This window comes from Lissotriton helveticus, chromosome 5_1, assembly GCF_964261635.1.
Source record: "Lissotriton helveticus chromosome 5_1, aLisHel1.1, whole genome shotgun sequence".
In the NCBI taxonomy this organism is placed as follows: domain Eukaryota; kingdom Metazoa; phylum Chordata; class Amphibia; order Caudata; family Salamandridae; genus Lissotriton; species Lissotriton helveticus.
The window spans coordinates 288,259,775-288,276,013 of NC_136065.1; the positions used below are offsets into that span (position 1 = coordinate 288,259,775).

Genomic DNA, 16,239 nt, shown 5'->3' on the forward strand with positions numbered 1-16,239 from the left:
TGGCTAAATTCGAAACAGTAGCAGGCTTCAAAGTAAACTTAGGTAAATATTTTATCCTTAATCTCACACTCTCTCCAGCGGAGATGCAGGTCCTTCGGCCCCTCACGCCCCTCCAGTGGACCACTTCTTCCATTCAGTACCTGGGCATCCAGATCACGCCCAAAGTGGGAGGTCTCTACGCTGCCAATTTCCCTCCTATACTGGGACGTATCCAAGCAGAGCTCCACAAATGGAAACCCCTCTTCTTGTCGTGGTTGGGTCGTATCCATGCTATAAAAATGACTCTCCTTCCTAAATTCTTTTACCTATTTTAGGCCTTACCTATCGAAATGGAGAGAGACTTCTTCCAACAAGTTTAGGCTATGATCTTGAAATTTATATGGCAGGGGAGACGGGCACGCTTCTCTTTTACGATACTTTGCCGTTCCAGAGAAGAGGGGGGAGTCGGATTCCTAGATATTCATTTGTATTATAAGGCTGCCCAATTGCGAGTGCTTACTGAATGGACAAAATATGAGTCCGATGAACATTGGCTGCACATGGATCGGAGTGTGACCGGTCGAACCATATGGGACTTAGTGTGGCGCCCCAAGTGCGATAGGCCTAAGAACACCTATATTAGCACTCCCACCCACACAACACTTAAGGTCTGGGACTCTGTGTCAGGCGATGAGAGATGGACCTCTTTTCCCTCCCCCTTTACACCTTAGCATTTTAATCCTGCATTCCCTCCGGGACTACAGTCAGGGCCATTTGATGCCTGGCGGGAGTAGGGATGCCTGGCCCTCGCACACCTCTTTCATAATTATGACCCCCTTACTTTTGATGCCTGTAAAAGGGAATATTATTTACAGAACTCAGAGAGCTATCACCACACTCAGCTATTACATTGGGCCCTCACACCACAAGTCCGGGAGGCGGCTACACTCCGTCTGACAAAATTCTAATCCTTTCTTACTAAGGCAAACTCCATGAAGGGCACGATCTCCTTTATATATAAATGTCTCCTTACACCACACTCGCTCCTCGCCCACGTTACATGTCAATGTGGGAAGGTGTGCTTCAGCGGGATATTGCGGATGAGGAATGGTCTCATCTATGGTCTGACATTACGAAGTTCAACCACTCTGTCGAACTCAGGGAAGCGCACCTCAAGACTATGATGGACTGGTACCTTCATCCTTCCAAACTTCGTCGCATCTTCCCTGAGTCCTCTGATAGGTGTTGGAGGGGGGGTGTGTACTTCTGGGAGATTTCCAGCATATCTGGTGGGACTGCCCACACATAAAGCCCTTCTGGGAAGAAATCCCTGCTCATTAAAGACATGCTTGGTTATCCTATCCCCACTATGGCTGAGGTTCTGTTGGGGTTCCGGGATCCTTCCTTAGAACAACAGACACGAGCGGACAAAAAGACCATGTGGCGGTGTATAGGGGCAGCGAAGATTACGCTAGCAGCGGCATGGAAACTGAGGGAAGCCCCAGCAATTTCCCTCTAGCACTCCAGATTATAGAAGCTCCTTAGTCTGGAGCGAATGTCAGAAATCTTTAGGGATGATTTTACAAACTTTGAATTCAAATGGGGACCTCTGGTCACATTCCTCTCCCGAGGTCTCCCATCCGCCTTCTGTCCTTCCTCCATTAGGGCACTCCACCTTTTCCAGTTGTGAGCTGCAATCTGTCAAGCAGTCTATAACGTATACTTTTTCTTCTTTTTTTTTTTGGTCGCCACCATGTAATGGGAGGGGGGGGGCAGGGTTGGTTATTTACTGTTGGGTTTAGTGCTCCATGGTTGGGAGCCATTCTAACTCCGCTTTGGTACCTTCTATATAATTCCCTCAAAGCAGAAAGTTCTAAGATACAGATGCCACACTGTTTGATGGGACTTCTTTAAACTTACGTACCACTCTATGCAGGGACCTCTGTGCCTATTATCTGAGAAGCTGTTACCTTTAATCGTTCATTTCAATCTGTTTGAGCTGGGGTATGTCTCCAGAGATTTGCATGCCGCATCACGCTTTCAATTTCTGTATCCAATTTTTAACAATATCTGTGTGAAAAAATTGATGGTACTGTATTATGTTGTACTCTGCCAAAATCTCTAATAAAAATAAGTTTGACAAAAAAAACGTACTTGATAACGAAGTTCTTGGTATCGAAATGTATATAAAAATAGGACTTATTTTTCTAAATTGGTCTCGGATGTATTCTTGAGTGTGTCTTATGGATTGCCTCTGTGTGTCAACAAATGCTTATCACTACCCTCTGATACACCTAACTTGCCCACACTACAACAAAAGAAAGCATTTGGGACATAATTTGTCCCTCTATAAACCATTTGGGGTTTGCCTGGACTCTTTAAACAGTGCCCATCTTTTTGGTCCAGTATATAAAGAGCCAGCTTCCTACATATACACACTTAAGTCTATAATTGTACTGTATATGCTCATTAAGCCCCAAAAAAAGAGCACCAACATGGCTTGAGGGCAGAGACTTGCAGGAAACCGGTCTCATTTGCCAGAATACTGAGCTAAGAGCAGTGATCCAAAATATTAAACTTTAATAGTGTGGCCAAGAGTCAGTGGAATTTGTTTTTGAAGCCAAAGAGTGAAAATAGAAAATATACTCCCCTATTGGATTGGAAGGAGGTTGTGGAGCTAAGAGGCTAGCTCCCACCATGGAAAGTGTAAATAATAGCAAGGCGAAATCAAAGACATGTTTGAGGAATCAGAATAAGAAGAGAAAACTGTTAGCAGATAATCTACCACAATATTGAGCTGTTCCTAAAAGGTCTCACCTTGCATGAACTCGTGAATGGGCCTTATATTTATAGAGCTGGAATGTAGCTGTGCCACAATTTCAGAAAATAACAAGAAAGACAGTACTTGCAATGACATAGCCATTTACCATTTTTGCCGCTGAGTTCTCGAGTACTATTACTTTGCGGAAAAATCAGAGGCTCATATTTGTGTCTTAACTTTGTTGGGGCAACAAGGTCTAGTAGTTCAAGTTAACTAAGAGAGATGGTTACAAGCTATAGATTCAGTAACCGTGTGACTGTCAGACCCTGTCCAGAGTCTCTGAAGGGACCATAGTGCAGGCACTGGCAAAAAGGTCACAACCTTGGTGTTTGAGGACGTTTGCCACCAATTTCCTTGGGTCTCTCTTACTGTGACTCTGCAAAGTGGTCAAGAAACTCCTCTTAGGGTAGCGAGGGTGAGCAGTCAAATGATTCCCAAGGCGACAGTGTGGGGAACAAAAGCTCAGAACTCAAAACTCAACCAACAGACATAATTAATGTATTGTCCAGCCCAGTGCTTGTCTTTTGAATAAAATAAAGGAAAATCTGCACATAGTGATTCAGATTTTTTGACTCCTCATCCCTCACCGAAAGTTTTGTGTGCAGGCATCAGCAGCAATGTAAACACAAACGCATCTCTACTACTCCACCTTATAGTGAATCTAAATACATTGATGCACTTAATAAGAGAGTATTTTTCCAAGCCAGCTTACCCTCATGCTCTTTGAATCTGGTCTGTCTGCTAGGCAGATACACCATCCTCTGGAATATGGCGAGCAGGGTCTTGCCAGATGTCCCCAGTGAGATTTTAAACACTTTTGCCCAGACGATCCCTTATGGACTTGTTGCTGCCAAATACATCCTTTGAGTTGGTCTAGACACCACAAACTGCGTTGGCAGTGCTATGGGCACTTATGTTTGTGTGCCACATGTTTTTCTAGGGACATGCAGACATCCCTCATGGACATGCCCTTTGATGGCCCCAGGCACAAGGCATATTCGGTTTCATAGTCGTTCAGAGATAGCCATGCTATAGTTCACTCCTTGGACCTGCTATCTTCCACCTGCCAATTTCACAAGCAGTTCCAGCCATTTAGGGGATACCTCCAGTGCCTGACTTATAGCTAAAGACAGCCATTCCCACCCATCCAGCTCCTATCAGGGCTCCAAGGGTTTGGTGCCAGTAGATGGCAGGGCCGTAGCAACATAGCCAGTCCTGCTCGTCCTTTTCCCATACCACTACCAAACCACTTTCATTCCCCCTTAGAAAGTCAGTTGCAGACAGTGAGGGGCAGGATACATTTTTACCAGTGAATTACTGAGATATATTATTTAATGCTAAAATTCAATAATAGATCATATATCCAGTTGGTGTCTCATGCCCATTGACACGTGGGCTCTCCAGTGGAGCGTCTACCTTCAAAGGGCTTAGCACTGAAAGTGCCTCAAGGACAACATACGTGTGTCAGATGATGTGGCACAGGACTTTCAGTGTTGGTTGAAGGAGATGTTCCAACTCAGGACTCAGTAGGAGACATGTTCTGCCTTCCATAGGACTCTGATCTCCTATATGTGTTCCCACCTTTGCCACTACTTCCCTGAGTTCTGAAGAAGGTCTGGAGATATGGGCTCAGAATATTCTGATAGCCCCAAACTGGGTTTGAAGAGTGTGGTACCTGAGCATTTGCCCTCCACTATGTCTCCCTTTGCGGGAACATCTACTTTGCCAACTGCAGAACAGAGTTCTTCATCTGAATATCCACAAGCCACACCTCCATGCATGGTGATTGAGTAAAACCAGTTGAGTGGCTTTCACCTACTCACAGTGGTTATCTCTGTCATATTGGCTCTGCACCGTCTATCCATGAAGTTATTTGTTGCACTAAGTTTGTGGCCTGTTGCGATGACCATTGGATGTAGTGGACACTTTTAAAGATTATTTGCGAGCTCTCTGGTCTTTTCTGTGTTTGGCAGATCAGGCATCACTGCCATGATTCATAGGTACGCAGAGGAGGGCGTTTTGCCCTCTCGGTTCTGCACGATTTCCCGATGTGAAGTCCACTCCTCAGTGTCTCCACCGTTTGGATGGTACTGCTTTGATCTCTATTCAAAAGAGGAGACATCTGTGCTTAGAAGTATCCTGCATAAGAACAAGTTGCTTACCTTCTGTATCACTCTTTCTGGTGGATACTCTATCTGGCAGCAGGTTCCTCACCGCCTGTCTTCTTCCCTGTTCTGTGGAGTGGACTTCTAGGTGTTAATAAGGTTTCATGTTAGATAATTCACACTGTCATGGTTTTTTAGGTCTCGTGGCGTTAACCGCGCGAAAGCGCGGTCTCGCCAGAGACCTATTGTCACTGACTCAGCTTTCCAGGAGACAGGACCTGGCCATGCGCATCTCCCAAAAGGCGATCGGAGCAGGCCGCGCGCTCTGTGGCCATCTCCTGTCTACTGGGAAGCTCCAACACACACGCAGCCACACCTCCCCCTGCACGCATGCGCACACACAGAGACACACACACGAGCGCACATACACGCACGCACACATACAGAGACACCCCCTCCCCCCCGCCGCACACATACACACACGCGCGCAAATTTTTACTGTCGGCAGCTCAACGGGTACGCCACATCTCCCCAATCGTGCCCATGATAGCGTCGTATCCCGTCGACAATTCAACGGGTACGCCACATCTCCTCCTCCCCAATCGTGCCCATGATAGCGTCGTATCCCTGTTCACACTGGTCACCTGGGGCTCTGCTTCCCTTCCCCGCTCTTCTGACCGCTTCCACCATCCCTCATCCTTCCTATCCAGTACAGCAGACGGTAAAACCCCCGGTCTTCTGACCCCTTCCGCCATCCCTCATCTTTCCCATCCAGTACAGCAGTCGGTAATAACCTAACAATAAACAGGGTCTATCTTACTTGAGGTGAAGCAGACGCAACTAAAGCCTTCTCTTAGACTTGTTCTCAAAGATGGGCGGCACCTACTGACTGTAAGAGGTTGGCTCGGTCAGAGGCACATGCGGCCTCCACAACCAATCAACACTTTTGGAATTTTTTATAGCGCGCTAGGATTGGCTGGGGTGCCTCCCAATACTCCAATCGTAGATCAACTAACACGTTACCAGTACTTTCCACTCGTAGATGACGCCCAGTATATGTTCAGCCGTAGTATTGGTTATTATGGGACCCGGAAGTGTTAAAAATTATGGACCAATAACGTCCGTTTAAAATTAGCTACGGACCCCGGACATGAAGCTGTACTTGCGGAGCGATCCTGTAAGTATTTGACAGGTGGCCCCTGCAGGCTCAAGATATGGTGGTTAATGTAACCAGGTGTGTGTCGCGGTGTGAGATGGCAGGTATGTTGATGTCAGAGATACAGGTTAGGGGAGTTGGGTCAGGTGGTTGAATGGTGCCGTGCTTGTTGTGTAGTTAACATTGATCGGGGAATGAAGGAAGGGGCAGTGAGTGGGTGGCAGCTGGGGGTAAATCTTCTATGGTTTGTAGTCAAAAAGTAGGTTGTAGATGACCAGAGACCAGTGGAAACGGATGACGGTAGGTGGCTTGGCCATCTGCATCGTACTAACGCAATTCTTTGTCCACATAAATTAAATTTGATAAAATACATTAAATTAAAGTGAATTATTTTCTGAAGCATTTACCAGTAAGGAACTTGAAGTTCCGGTTAAAAAGTATTCTACTTTTTTTCTGTTTTTCTGAATTATTCAACACCTTTCCTCATTTAGAAATTTCCTCCATCGAACCGCGTTCTAATGTTTTAACTCATTTTAACAACTGCATTTTGAAGTTCTATGTCTTCATAGCTTTTACGGTGGGGACGATTCCTCGATTGAGACCTCCAAATTCTACACTGTAGTGCATTTACCTTCAAATTTGACAACTGTGGACCCATGCCTGAGGTGCATTATCAGAGCTGTGTGAATAATAACAGCAGTGAGCCCGTGCTTGAGGTGCATCATCAGAGCTGTGTGAATAATAACAGCTGTGAGCCCGTGCGTGAGGTGCATCATCAGAGCTGTGTGAATAATAACAGCTGTGAGCCCCGTGCCTGAGGTGCATCATCAGAGCTGTGTGAATAATAACTGTCAGCCCCGTGCCTGAGGTACATCATCAGAGCTGTGTGAATAATAACAGCTGTGAGCCCCGTGCTGAGGTGCATCATCAGAGCTGTGTGAATAATAACAGCTGTGAGCCCGTGCCTGAGGTGCATCATCAGAGCTGTGTGAATACTAACTGCGTCAACACCCATGCGTGAGGTGCATAATCAGAGCTGTGTGAATAATAACAGCTGTGAGCCCGTGCCTGAGGTGCATCATCAGAGCTGTGTGAATAATAACTGCGTCAGCCCCGTGCGTGAGGTGCATCATCAGAGCTGTGTAAATAATAACTGCGTCAGCCCCGTGCGTGAGGTGCATCATAAGAGCTGTGTGAATAATAACTGCGTCAGCCCCGTGCCTGAGGTGCATCATCAGAGCTGTGTGAATAATACCTGCGTCAGCCCCGTGCGTGAGGTGCATCATCAGAGCTGTGTGAATAATAACAGATGTGAGCAACAGCATACTCTTGCACACACACTCACTGCTCACCAATTCAAAGTTTGCTAAAAATGTTATGCAACGCATTGTCATACACAATGCCAATAACTTTAATGCTGCGAGACCTATTGCATTTTAATGCTTGTTTATCTTGGTGATACTACTCCTTATTGGGTGCAGAAAGCTTTTTTGTTAAATGACGTTGGTGTTCAGGGGTGGCGCATATATGGTTCCACGCCATCACTTCCAGCAGTAGGACAAGCCACTGCGGAGTGCAATGACACCTATATACATGCAGGAGCTATGTGGAAAGATCTTTCTTACTCAGTCTGGCACCGTGGGAGAATTTAAAAGGTGAGGAGCCTAAAAGGGATCGGATGAATTAACAACTAGATACTGAATTCTGCACCTGCACAATTGTAATAGCGTACAGAAATGCTTACAAGTGGCTTATAAAATCATCCTGCATCTAGACTGTGAACAGCCTTCGATCCTAATGCTAGTAACCCCATGAGATTTCAATATGCGTTCTACTCATGATCTGGATAGGAAATTACTTAATAGAAGTGGGTTTGCATTTTGCAATTGGACATCATAATATCCTTCGTATTCAACCTTACTTGTTCCATTTCTTAGAGCAGCATCTGTGTAATCTGTTAATAACCCCTCTCTTCATTCTACCATTCCATGCCCCTGCTATCTTACCCTCCATCCCGCCCGAGGCCCTGAGCCTTTCATAATTTCCTGTTTCATAGTGAGGCCAGGAGAGATTGAAAATCCGTCCCCGCTCTCGGCCCTGGGCCAGAGGCGGCCGGCGCGCGGGTGCGTGGAAAGTGCCGCCTTCCAACCCGCGCGCTGTTTATGAGCCCTGCTCGCGCCATCAGCCGCTGATGATGTTAGCACGCCTCGTTTGCCCCCGGTAACACAGCACAGGCCCACTCCCGGGGGGCGGGGGCTGCCAACATCTTCATCTCAATATCCACATTCCACCTTCTCAGTGGAGAGAAAAGGCACGTTATTTTAACAGGGCTTGCCTCGGGCGAGCAGGGCACAGGGCGCCTGCGTTTGGGGGGCCCACAATGAGCTTGACCTAGCTGCCCGCTTTTATCTCTTTTATTGCAGGCTGTCAGCGCCTTTTATTTTTGTTTCCATAAATGTTCCCCTTCAGTTCGTTTTTTCCCCTCTCACTTCTTGTGCTAGGAAGGGGTGGGTGGGAGGTGGGGTTGTTTTCATAGCCTGGTCGCTGCTAAGGTAATCACTCAGGACCTGACTGACCTGTGAACACAAGGGCCCCCCCACTCGGATCATCTGCAGTAGCAAGGGGGGGAGACAGGGTCAGGAGCAGTGAAGGGGGCAGAGCAGACCTTCCATAACTCTCAGCCTTGCCCTATTTGTCCCGCAGACTCGCTCGACGCTCTACAACATACACTGGTGGTGGTCTTCTGACAAAGGTAGTGGTTACAACTAGAATAGCATCAATTAATGTTTTACTGATGAATTAATGAATGAATAATATTTATGAAGCACACAGTTATGCTCAGGAGGGTGTCCTGGCGCTATGCAGACATAACGGGGACAGGAGCATCAGACATCAGAGCAGGCCTTTCTCATTCCTACTCAAAGTATAGCACAAAAGCAGAATTTCTAAGTTGTGTAATATCATTATATACGACGGTTAGGAAGGGCAGAAGTGTAACTGTGGGCGAGGGGACAAGTTAAGGGGGGAGAATTAGAAGGGGCACCAACTTTGTTTACGCCTAGTGCGCTTATTGAGCAAAGGCCGGCCCCGTATCCAGGAGTAGAGAGGAAACTTATTTTCCCCAGTGCTACCCCATGTCTTCACAGGCTGCATACTTACCTACTGTGGCAGTGGTACCCCTGGCCTGGTTAAAGTCCCCTGTGCTTCGTGCCATTAATCCCTCCTCCTCTGTCATTCCAGGTGTTTCCTGAAGCTGGGTGAGTGGCAGCTGAACCTGCAGGGCATCAACGAGAGCACCATCCCCAAGGTGCTGCAGTGCTACAACGCCTGCACCGAGCACGACCGCAGCTGGTACAAGGTACTCTGTGCGCTCGTTCATCCGGGAGCGCCCCGGAGTCTGACTGCTGTCATGTGTGGAGTCTGACTGCTGTCATGTGTGGAGTCTGACTGCTGTCATGCGTGGAGTCTGACTGCTGTCATGCGTGGAGTCTGACTGCTGTCATGCGTGGAGTCTGACTGCTGTCATGCGTGGAGTCTGACTGCTGTCATGCGTGGAGTCTGGCTGCTGTCATGCGTGGAGTCTGTCCAGAAGAATCTGGGCACCTCAGTATAGTAACGCGCCAGGTACAGGCACCGTTTACATTCCAAGACCATCCAGGTGTCTCACCTCATTCACATGTAGAGTACATGTACACCCCATCATTCCTAGAAGTCTGTTTTCTACTGCAGTCCTATGTTAAACAGACCCCGCAAAGTTCCTGTGCATCCAAGGACTTCTATCCTAGGAGTGTTCAAGAGTCTCACTGCTGTCATGTGTAGGGTCGGTAGTTCGGGCTGGACTGTTCCCATGAGGCACAGGGTCAGACTGATTTGCATATAGCCATGTCTAAAATGGGGTGGCTGAGTGGGCTAAAGAATGGTGATGAATTAAACCCAGATCAGTTGACTGGGGGTGAGTGTTTGATTTGCTCAAACGCTCCGTCCATCATCCCCTTTTGTATCGCTAGGGTCGGTACAGGACACACATTTGCCGCAATACTCTGGACAACTCATTGCAGATACGTGTAGCATAAAGCCAGCGCAGACACAGTACATTCGGGGGGCTTACAGGAATGTCACTGAAGTCACATTTTATATAGACCCTGCAAAGGCCCCATAGATTTCAGAAGTCACTCACTGGAGTCATCACAAGAAGAGTCTGGGCACCTCACTGCAGTCATGTGTTCAATAGACCCCGCAATGACCCCATACAACCCCTGAGCATCCTCTCATCTCACTGCAGGAATGTGTGGAGCCAGCAAAGGCCCTGCGTTTATCATGATATTCTGGACATTGCTCTAAAGTAAAGGTTAGACCCTGCATGAGCCATGTATATCCAAAGAGATTCTGGCCACCTCACTGCTGTCAGTAATGTCAAGAGTCATTGGAGGCCCAGCACGTCCCAGCAGAATTTACACACATGACTGCACTGATGATGTTGTGTTGCACTGTAATGTCAATTTATAGAGCACTTCATATCCTTAATAAGCCACCGATGGGTGTTTGCAAATGGGTATCTCGCTTCGACATGAGTTTGCATTCGGTGGGACAGTGTGAGCCTGGATCAAAGGAGACACCTCGCCACAGTAATGTGTTCACAACACAGACCATGTACAACACAAATTGTAAAGTCTACATCAGCCCCATACACACCAGTTACTTCTGAACCTTTTACTGTCTTTATAGGAAGAGTAGATCTCCCCCTATACATCCACAGAGAGCATGGGCCTCTTACTGCAGTAATGTGTAGAAACGGGACAGGCTCCTTCCATCTCAGGAATGCAAAATTCACACGTGTTGTTCCTGCAAGTAACGTTTGACTGACAGTGCTTGTATGTGTTTTTTCATCATGCATTGGTGCACTTCTTTGTGTTTAATCTGTATCCCTGCGTCAAGTGTTGGTGCACCTGTATGTGTGTGTAAAAGCCAGCGTTGCATGTCTGGTTTGCTGACATCCTATGTCTGTGTATCCCAGCATCATGCGTCTGTCTTCCAGTATGTTTCTGTGTATGCTTACATCATACATTGCTCATAATGACCTTTCATTGCACTGGGGGTGGTGAGATGTACAGGTAGTAGGATCAAGCGAAAACCTGTAAGCCCTGATTGCCACGTTTTCTCCCTAGAATCACTGTTGCCTGTTCTCTCTTGAGCCTCTTTCTAATGCCACCACAATGTGACTTTCACATGTTCCTAGTCCTGTCCTTTGCTGTGTATTTTTTTCCTCTCTCTATGGCTACTGTGCATGTCCTCCTGATCTACTCTCATTGCCTGTTGTGCATTGGTGCAAATTTCTCCAGTATCATCTTCGTGTCCTGTGTTTTTGTTGGTCTACTCCCATCGCTTACTATGCGTGTGCGCTGGTAACTAGATTCATCAGTATTTTATTTACTTGTGTGCTTTGTTGTATATATATGCTCTGCCCTCATTTTTCTCCTGTGCACTTGATGTAGGCATGGCATGCCTGGGCTGTGATGAACTTCGAGGCTGTGCTCCACTACAAGCACCAGAACCAGGGCAGAGATGAGAAGAAAAAGCTGAGGCACGCCAGTGGCACCAGCATCACCAGTGCCACCAGTGCCAACACTGATGGCAGCAACAGTGAGAGCGAGAATGAAAGCATCGAGGGGAGCCCAGTGCCATCCCCACTGCAAAAGAAGGTGTCCGAGGTGCGTCTTTATCAAATTTCGCTATGACACAGGATGTGGGTTCATACCCACCTGCGCTGCAGGGCACAGGAAGAGTTGCCACTCAAGAAGCGATGTCTGTGCAGCAGTGTGATCTAGACTATTAGTCTGTAAGGTGTTGGATTTAGGCCCGATACGTTCAGGATTTGTGAGCAGTGTTGTTCATGGTGTTATCTTTTGGGTTTTAAGTACTACAATATTGGCAGTAAGTTCTGTGTTGGCAGGTAGAGGGGTCTAGGCTTAAGAGAATCAGGTCTTCGGAGTCTCATGTTTAAGGTTGTCAAGTTCAGAGTTTTTGAATAGTAGGGTCTAGGGATTGTGGAGTCTAGTTTTGTTTTAGTTATGGGATCTAGGGTTAAGAGGTTCTGTTTGTTTGTGAGTAGTAGAACCTAATGATAGGATATTCAATATTTACCTGTAGTGAATTCTGCAAGCTATAGGGTCTGGTTTGTTAGTAGAGATCAGTAGAATTATTTTAAAGCATTAGTTTGCATTTATTATAAATTTGCTATGCCTGATTCTACTATCCAGTTCGTTGGTTGCAAAGTGTTTTGTTTTGCTCAAAGCACAAACCTTGTTTAAATGACCAGTTGTGAGGCATTTTCTGATGAGACAGACTTTCTTGTTCCCACCTTCGCCATTCATCATGTCTTGATGGCACTTGAATTTGGTCCCAAATTGTTTATAGTGGCTCATTTAAGCCCATGCACAGTTTATCTCGCAGGCTCTGAACGTTGAAGATGTGGTTTCTTGTCTCTATCACCTTGGCATGCCAGGTGAGTCCGCAGCGGTTTACTTCTGTCCACTCGCTGTTCACTTTTTTTGCATTCACGCCTCCTTTTACAGAGGCGGTGTTCCCGTTCCCAAGTGGGGCAGTCCATTACTCTGTCTATATTATTTCCCTCTCCTCATCCTCAGAGGAGTATGGGCGGTTGCATCACTCGGACCAGTAATGCTCCCAGCTTCACTGTGTGGCTTTTACTTCTTGGCTTTCTGGCCCCAAAAAAAGGTAGAGTTGTCATGAAGAGGATAAACTGCCCAAAGGCATTGGTGTTCATTGTACCAGAACCAAGAAAATGAAGGCGGCCTCGCAATTGGATGCCTGAGTGGGCAGATAATCAGCAGCAGAAAAGGCCAGAGGCTCCTCAGAGAGAAGTCCCTAATCCTGCCCAGATGTAGAAAGGTGAAAATGTCAACTTGATGAGGATGATTTCTGCCTACTGGATAATCATAATTACCTCTATCCAAACACAATCCAGATTTATGGGGTAATTTTATGCATTTTAACTCACTGTTTTCTGGGAAATTGCAATGATTTTATGTGTCTGAAACTATTTGAGAAATTGATATGATTGTAAGTAATCGAGCACTAAAGTTTTCTTATAGGAAAATACCTAAAAGAAAAATGTTCTGGAATGGCTCCTCTTGAAGAAAGCCCCAGGAACAATCCGACCACTTGGCACACAAGAGATCTATATCTAAAGTAGATAGCTGGTGCACCAAAAGGATCCTGGATGGTGTAGTAAGCTTGTAAACATAGTAACCTGCCAGAGCTTTGGACAGCTATGTCTATAAGATGTGTTCTAGTACTTCTTAAAACTTCAGTGCAAATGGGGTGTGATTTGTGAAGCCAACATGGCGGAAGCATTGAAAGAGCTCTTTTCTCCCAGCCCCTGTGAATTCTCCTTAATCCTGTTGTTGGCCCCAAGAAAAAGCTTATTTATCTACCCCAGGAGTTGAGGGACATGTGCCAGTGGCATGCCATGGAGAATATGTCTTCTCCTCTCTGTAAGAAGTAGTGCTGGAATGCCAAGTATGGAGCCCAAGATAGCACTGGGGCTCGGGACTGCCTGAGAGACTGAGCCTTGGTCCCCGATTACCTCACCTGGGGCCAGATGTAGGTAATTCCTATTTACCGACTCCTAAATACCGAATCATACCGAATCGGTATGTAAGAGTAGGTAAATAGGAAGGAGGCATATGTAGGTAATCCTTATTTCCTAATTACCGAATCGGTAAGATTAGGTATTTACCGATTCTGTAAATACCGAATCGGTATTTACATTGATTCCTATGGGCCTTGAAGCCCATAGGAATCAATGGGAAATACAGATTCGGTATGTACAGAATCGGTAAATACCGAATCTTGCAAGGGTTCAGGGGGTGTCACTTTGACACCCTCTAGCACCCCAAGTACAGGCTTGTGGGACATGTGGCACACATACATGCCCTAAGGGCATGTCTGTGTGTCACATTGCACAGGTGTGCATGCACACCTGAATTCAGTATTTTACCACCCAATAGAATTGGGTGGTAAAATACCGATTTTTAAGGGCCTGTGGCACTCTTAGGAGTGTCAGCTACATATGGATTTACAGAATCGGTATATTTACCGATTCAGTAAAATACCGAAGTGGTAAATTTACCGAATCGGTAAATATACCGATTCTGTAAATAACGACCCACCTACATCTCAAAAGCCAAATACCGGTCGGTAACGGCCAGAATCGGCCGTTACCGACCGTTATTTGGCTACCTACATCTGGCCCCTAGAGACAAAACCGGCACTACAGATGCATGTGGTGCAGCCTATGTCTGCTTCCTAACTACCCAGAGCTGGAGTGGTGGTTCCTGACCTAATGGACGATCTCCAGAGCCGAGAGACCCAGAAGGGCCCCACAGATGACGGTTCCTGGGGTTCCTGGGGCCCTTTTACCTCTTTCTGACTAGCGCAGCCGTGGAGGGCTAGGACGGCACTATTAGTAACTGCGAGGCTTGCTCGGAAGACAGCTGCCACGTCGCTTGAATCAGTGGACTGGTTGATGTAGCTGTGCTGTGGGGCTGGGCATTGGCCTGAACTATACTACTCCGACTGTGCATCGGAGAGCTACGAATTGCGGGGACTGTGGGGTTGGAAATTTCTCTCTCTCATCTCCCTGTTTTGTCCATGCCATGCTGAAAGAGCGAGACAGCGGCCTGCACTACATCTCTAGTGTTATTGGTATTCCGTTGCTCGGTCTTCCTCAGTCTCCCTATCTCTTGCTAAGCAGCCATGGGTGCTGAGGAGGTAGGAAAAAATGTGTTTCCAAGTCGTGGGCTCTGTCTGTTTGAAGGGGCTCCTCCCCGCCTCCTTATGGACAGTTGAACCCACATGGCAGTGGAGTGCCCACTTTGACTGGCTGCTTGTGCTGCCCATGACACAAATCTGCAACCGTGGCAAACCTGGGCTAGTGGATGGCCTCCTCTCCTGCTGGACTCCTGGACATAGGTAGAGAAACAGAGACTGGCAGTCTTGAGTCTGGTCCAGTGATGGACCTGGGAACTACCCTTTGCACAACTGTTTGGTACTGGGGGTACATTTTACATGCTGGAGATCTCTGTTGTAGAAGCCACCTACTTGGTGCTCCCCCTCACATTCTGATAGTCAAGGTTCTCAATTTTAGAGACAAAGATGCCTTCCCCAAAGGACGAGAGAATGTAATTGTACAATACCACAGACGGGATATCATCCGCCACAGGCTATTGGACTGCAAAATCCCCCAATGGTAAACTATAGGGAAAATATTATAGGGAAAGGGAAAATAGTTTATTTAACTCGAAATAAGATAGTGAAAGTTTTTGTATGTTAAATATTAATGTAAATTCATTTTATATATTTCGTTTCAGTGTAGAACAAAAAAGCTACAGCACTGTTAACTTTGAATTAAATATTTAATTCAAATTAAATAAAAAATATTCTTCTGTTTAAATTAAACAATACATTCCCACCTATAGTGAAAGAAAGTGTTAATAATGATTGAAATGATGTATAGAATTAATTAAATGTACTTCGATCATATTTTATCAAAATGTAATATTACGGTAATTTTAGCTAAAAAAAAGTTTTTCCGCTATTTCATGGTTACTTATTTCTTTTAACCCTTTCGCTGCAGTGGCAATTCTGCCGCAGCGCTAAGGGGCGGGGGGGGCCGCGCGGCGCTCCGACGCTTATGACGGAACCGCTCCATCACGCCCCTCAGGGCTGTGCTTGTGACGGAGCGGTTCCGTCACGGCCACCCCGCTCAATAGAACGCGCCGTGCAGACGCAAAATCAGCGCCGTGCAGGCGCGGCGAGCGGGCCGTGACGGAACCGCTCCGTCACCAGCACAGCCCACCCGAGGGGCGTGACGGAGCGGTTCCGTCATAAGCGTGAGATGGGTTAATATTACAGTAATTTTAGATTAAAGAAGTTATTCAGCTATTTCATGTTTACTTATTTCTTTTTTTAAATTAAATGATATTTATTTATATATTTAAATAAAGTAACTGAATGTAACATATTTTTCTATGGGGTTTTATTGTACGTCTCTCCCTCCATTATTGTCTATTGAGGGTGTTGCAGTACTAGTGTTGGCCATGTGTGGTGTTCGACTTGCTTCTGCTTTGGGCTGCAGTCATTTCCTACTCTTTTGG

At 46.4% G+C, this 16,239-nt stretch overlaps 1 protein-coding gene across 2 annotated transcripts in view; it reads left to right on the forward strand.

The window, feature by feature from the left end:
• Window positions 1-16,239, forward strand: part of MTOR (mechanistic target of rapamycin kinase) — an 865,133-nt gene that overhangs the window by 652,439 nt on the left and 196,455 nt on the right. For both annotated transcript variants that reach the window (XM_078642233.1, XM_078642234.1), the window contains 2 exons: window positions 9,302-9,419; window positions 11,554-11,769. In XM_078642233.1, the coding sequence (XP_078498359.1) occupies window positions 9,302-9,419; window positions 11,554-11,769 (334 nt within the window). The remainder of the gene's footprint in view (window positions 1-9,301; window positions 9,420-11,553; window positions 11,770-16,239) is intronic.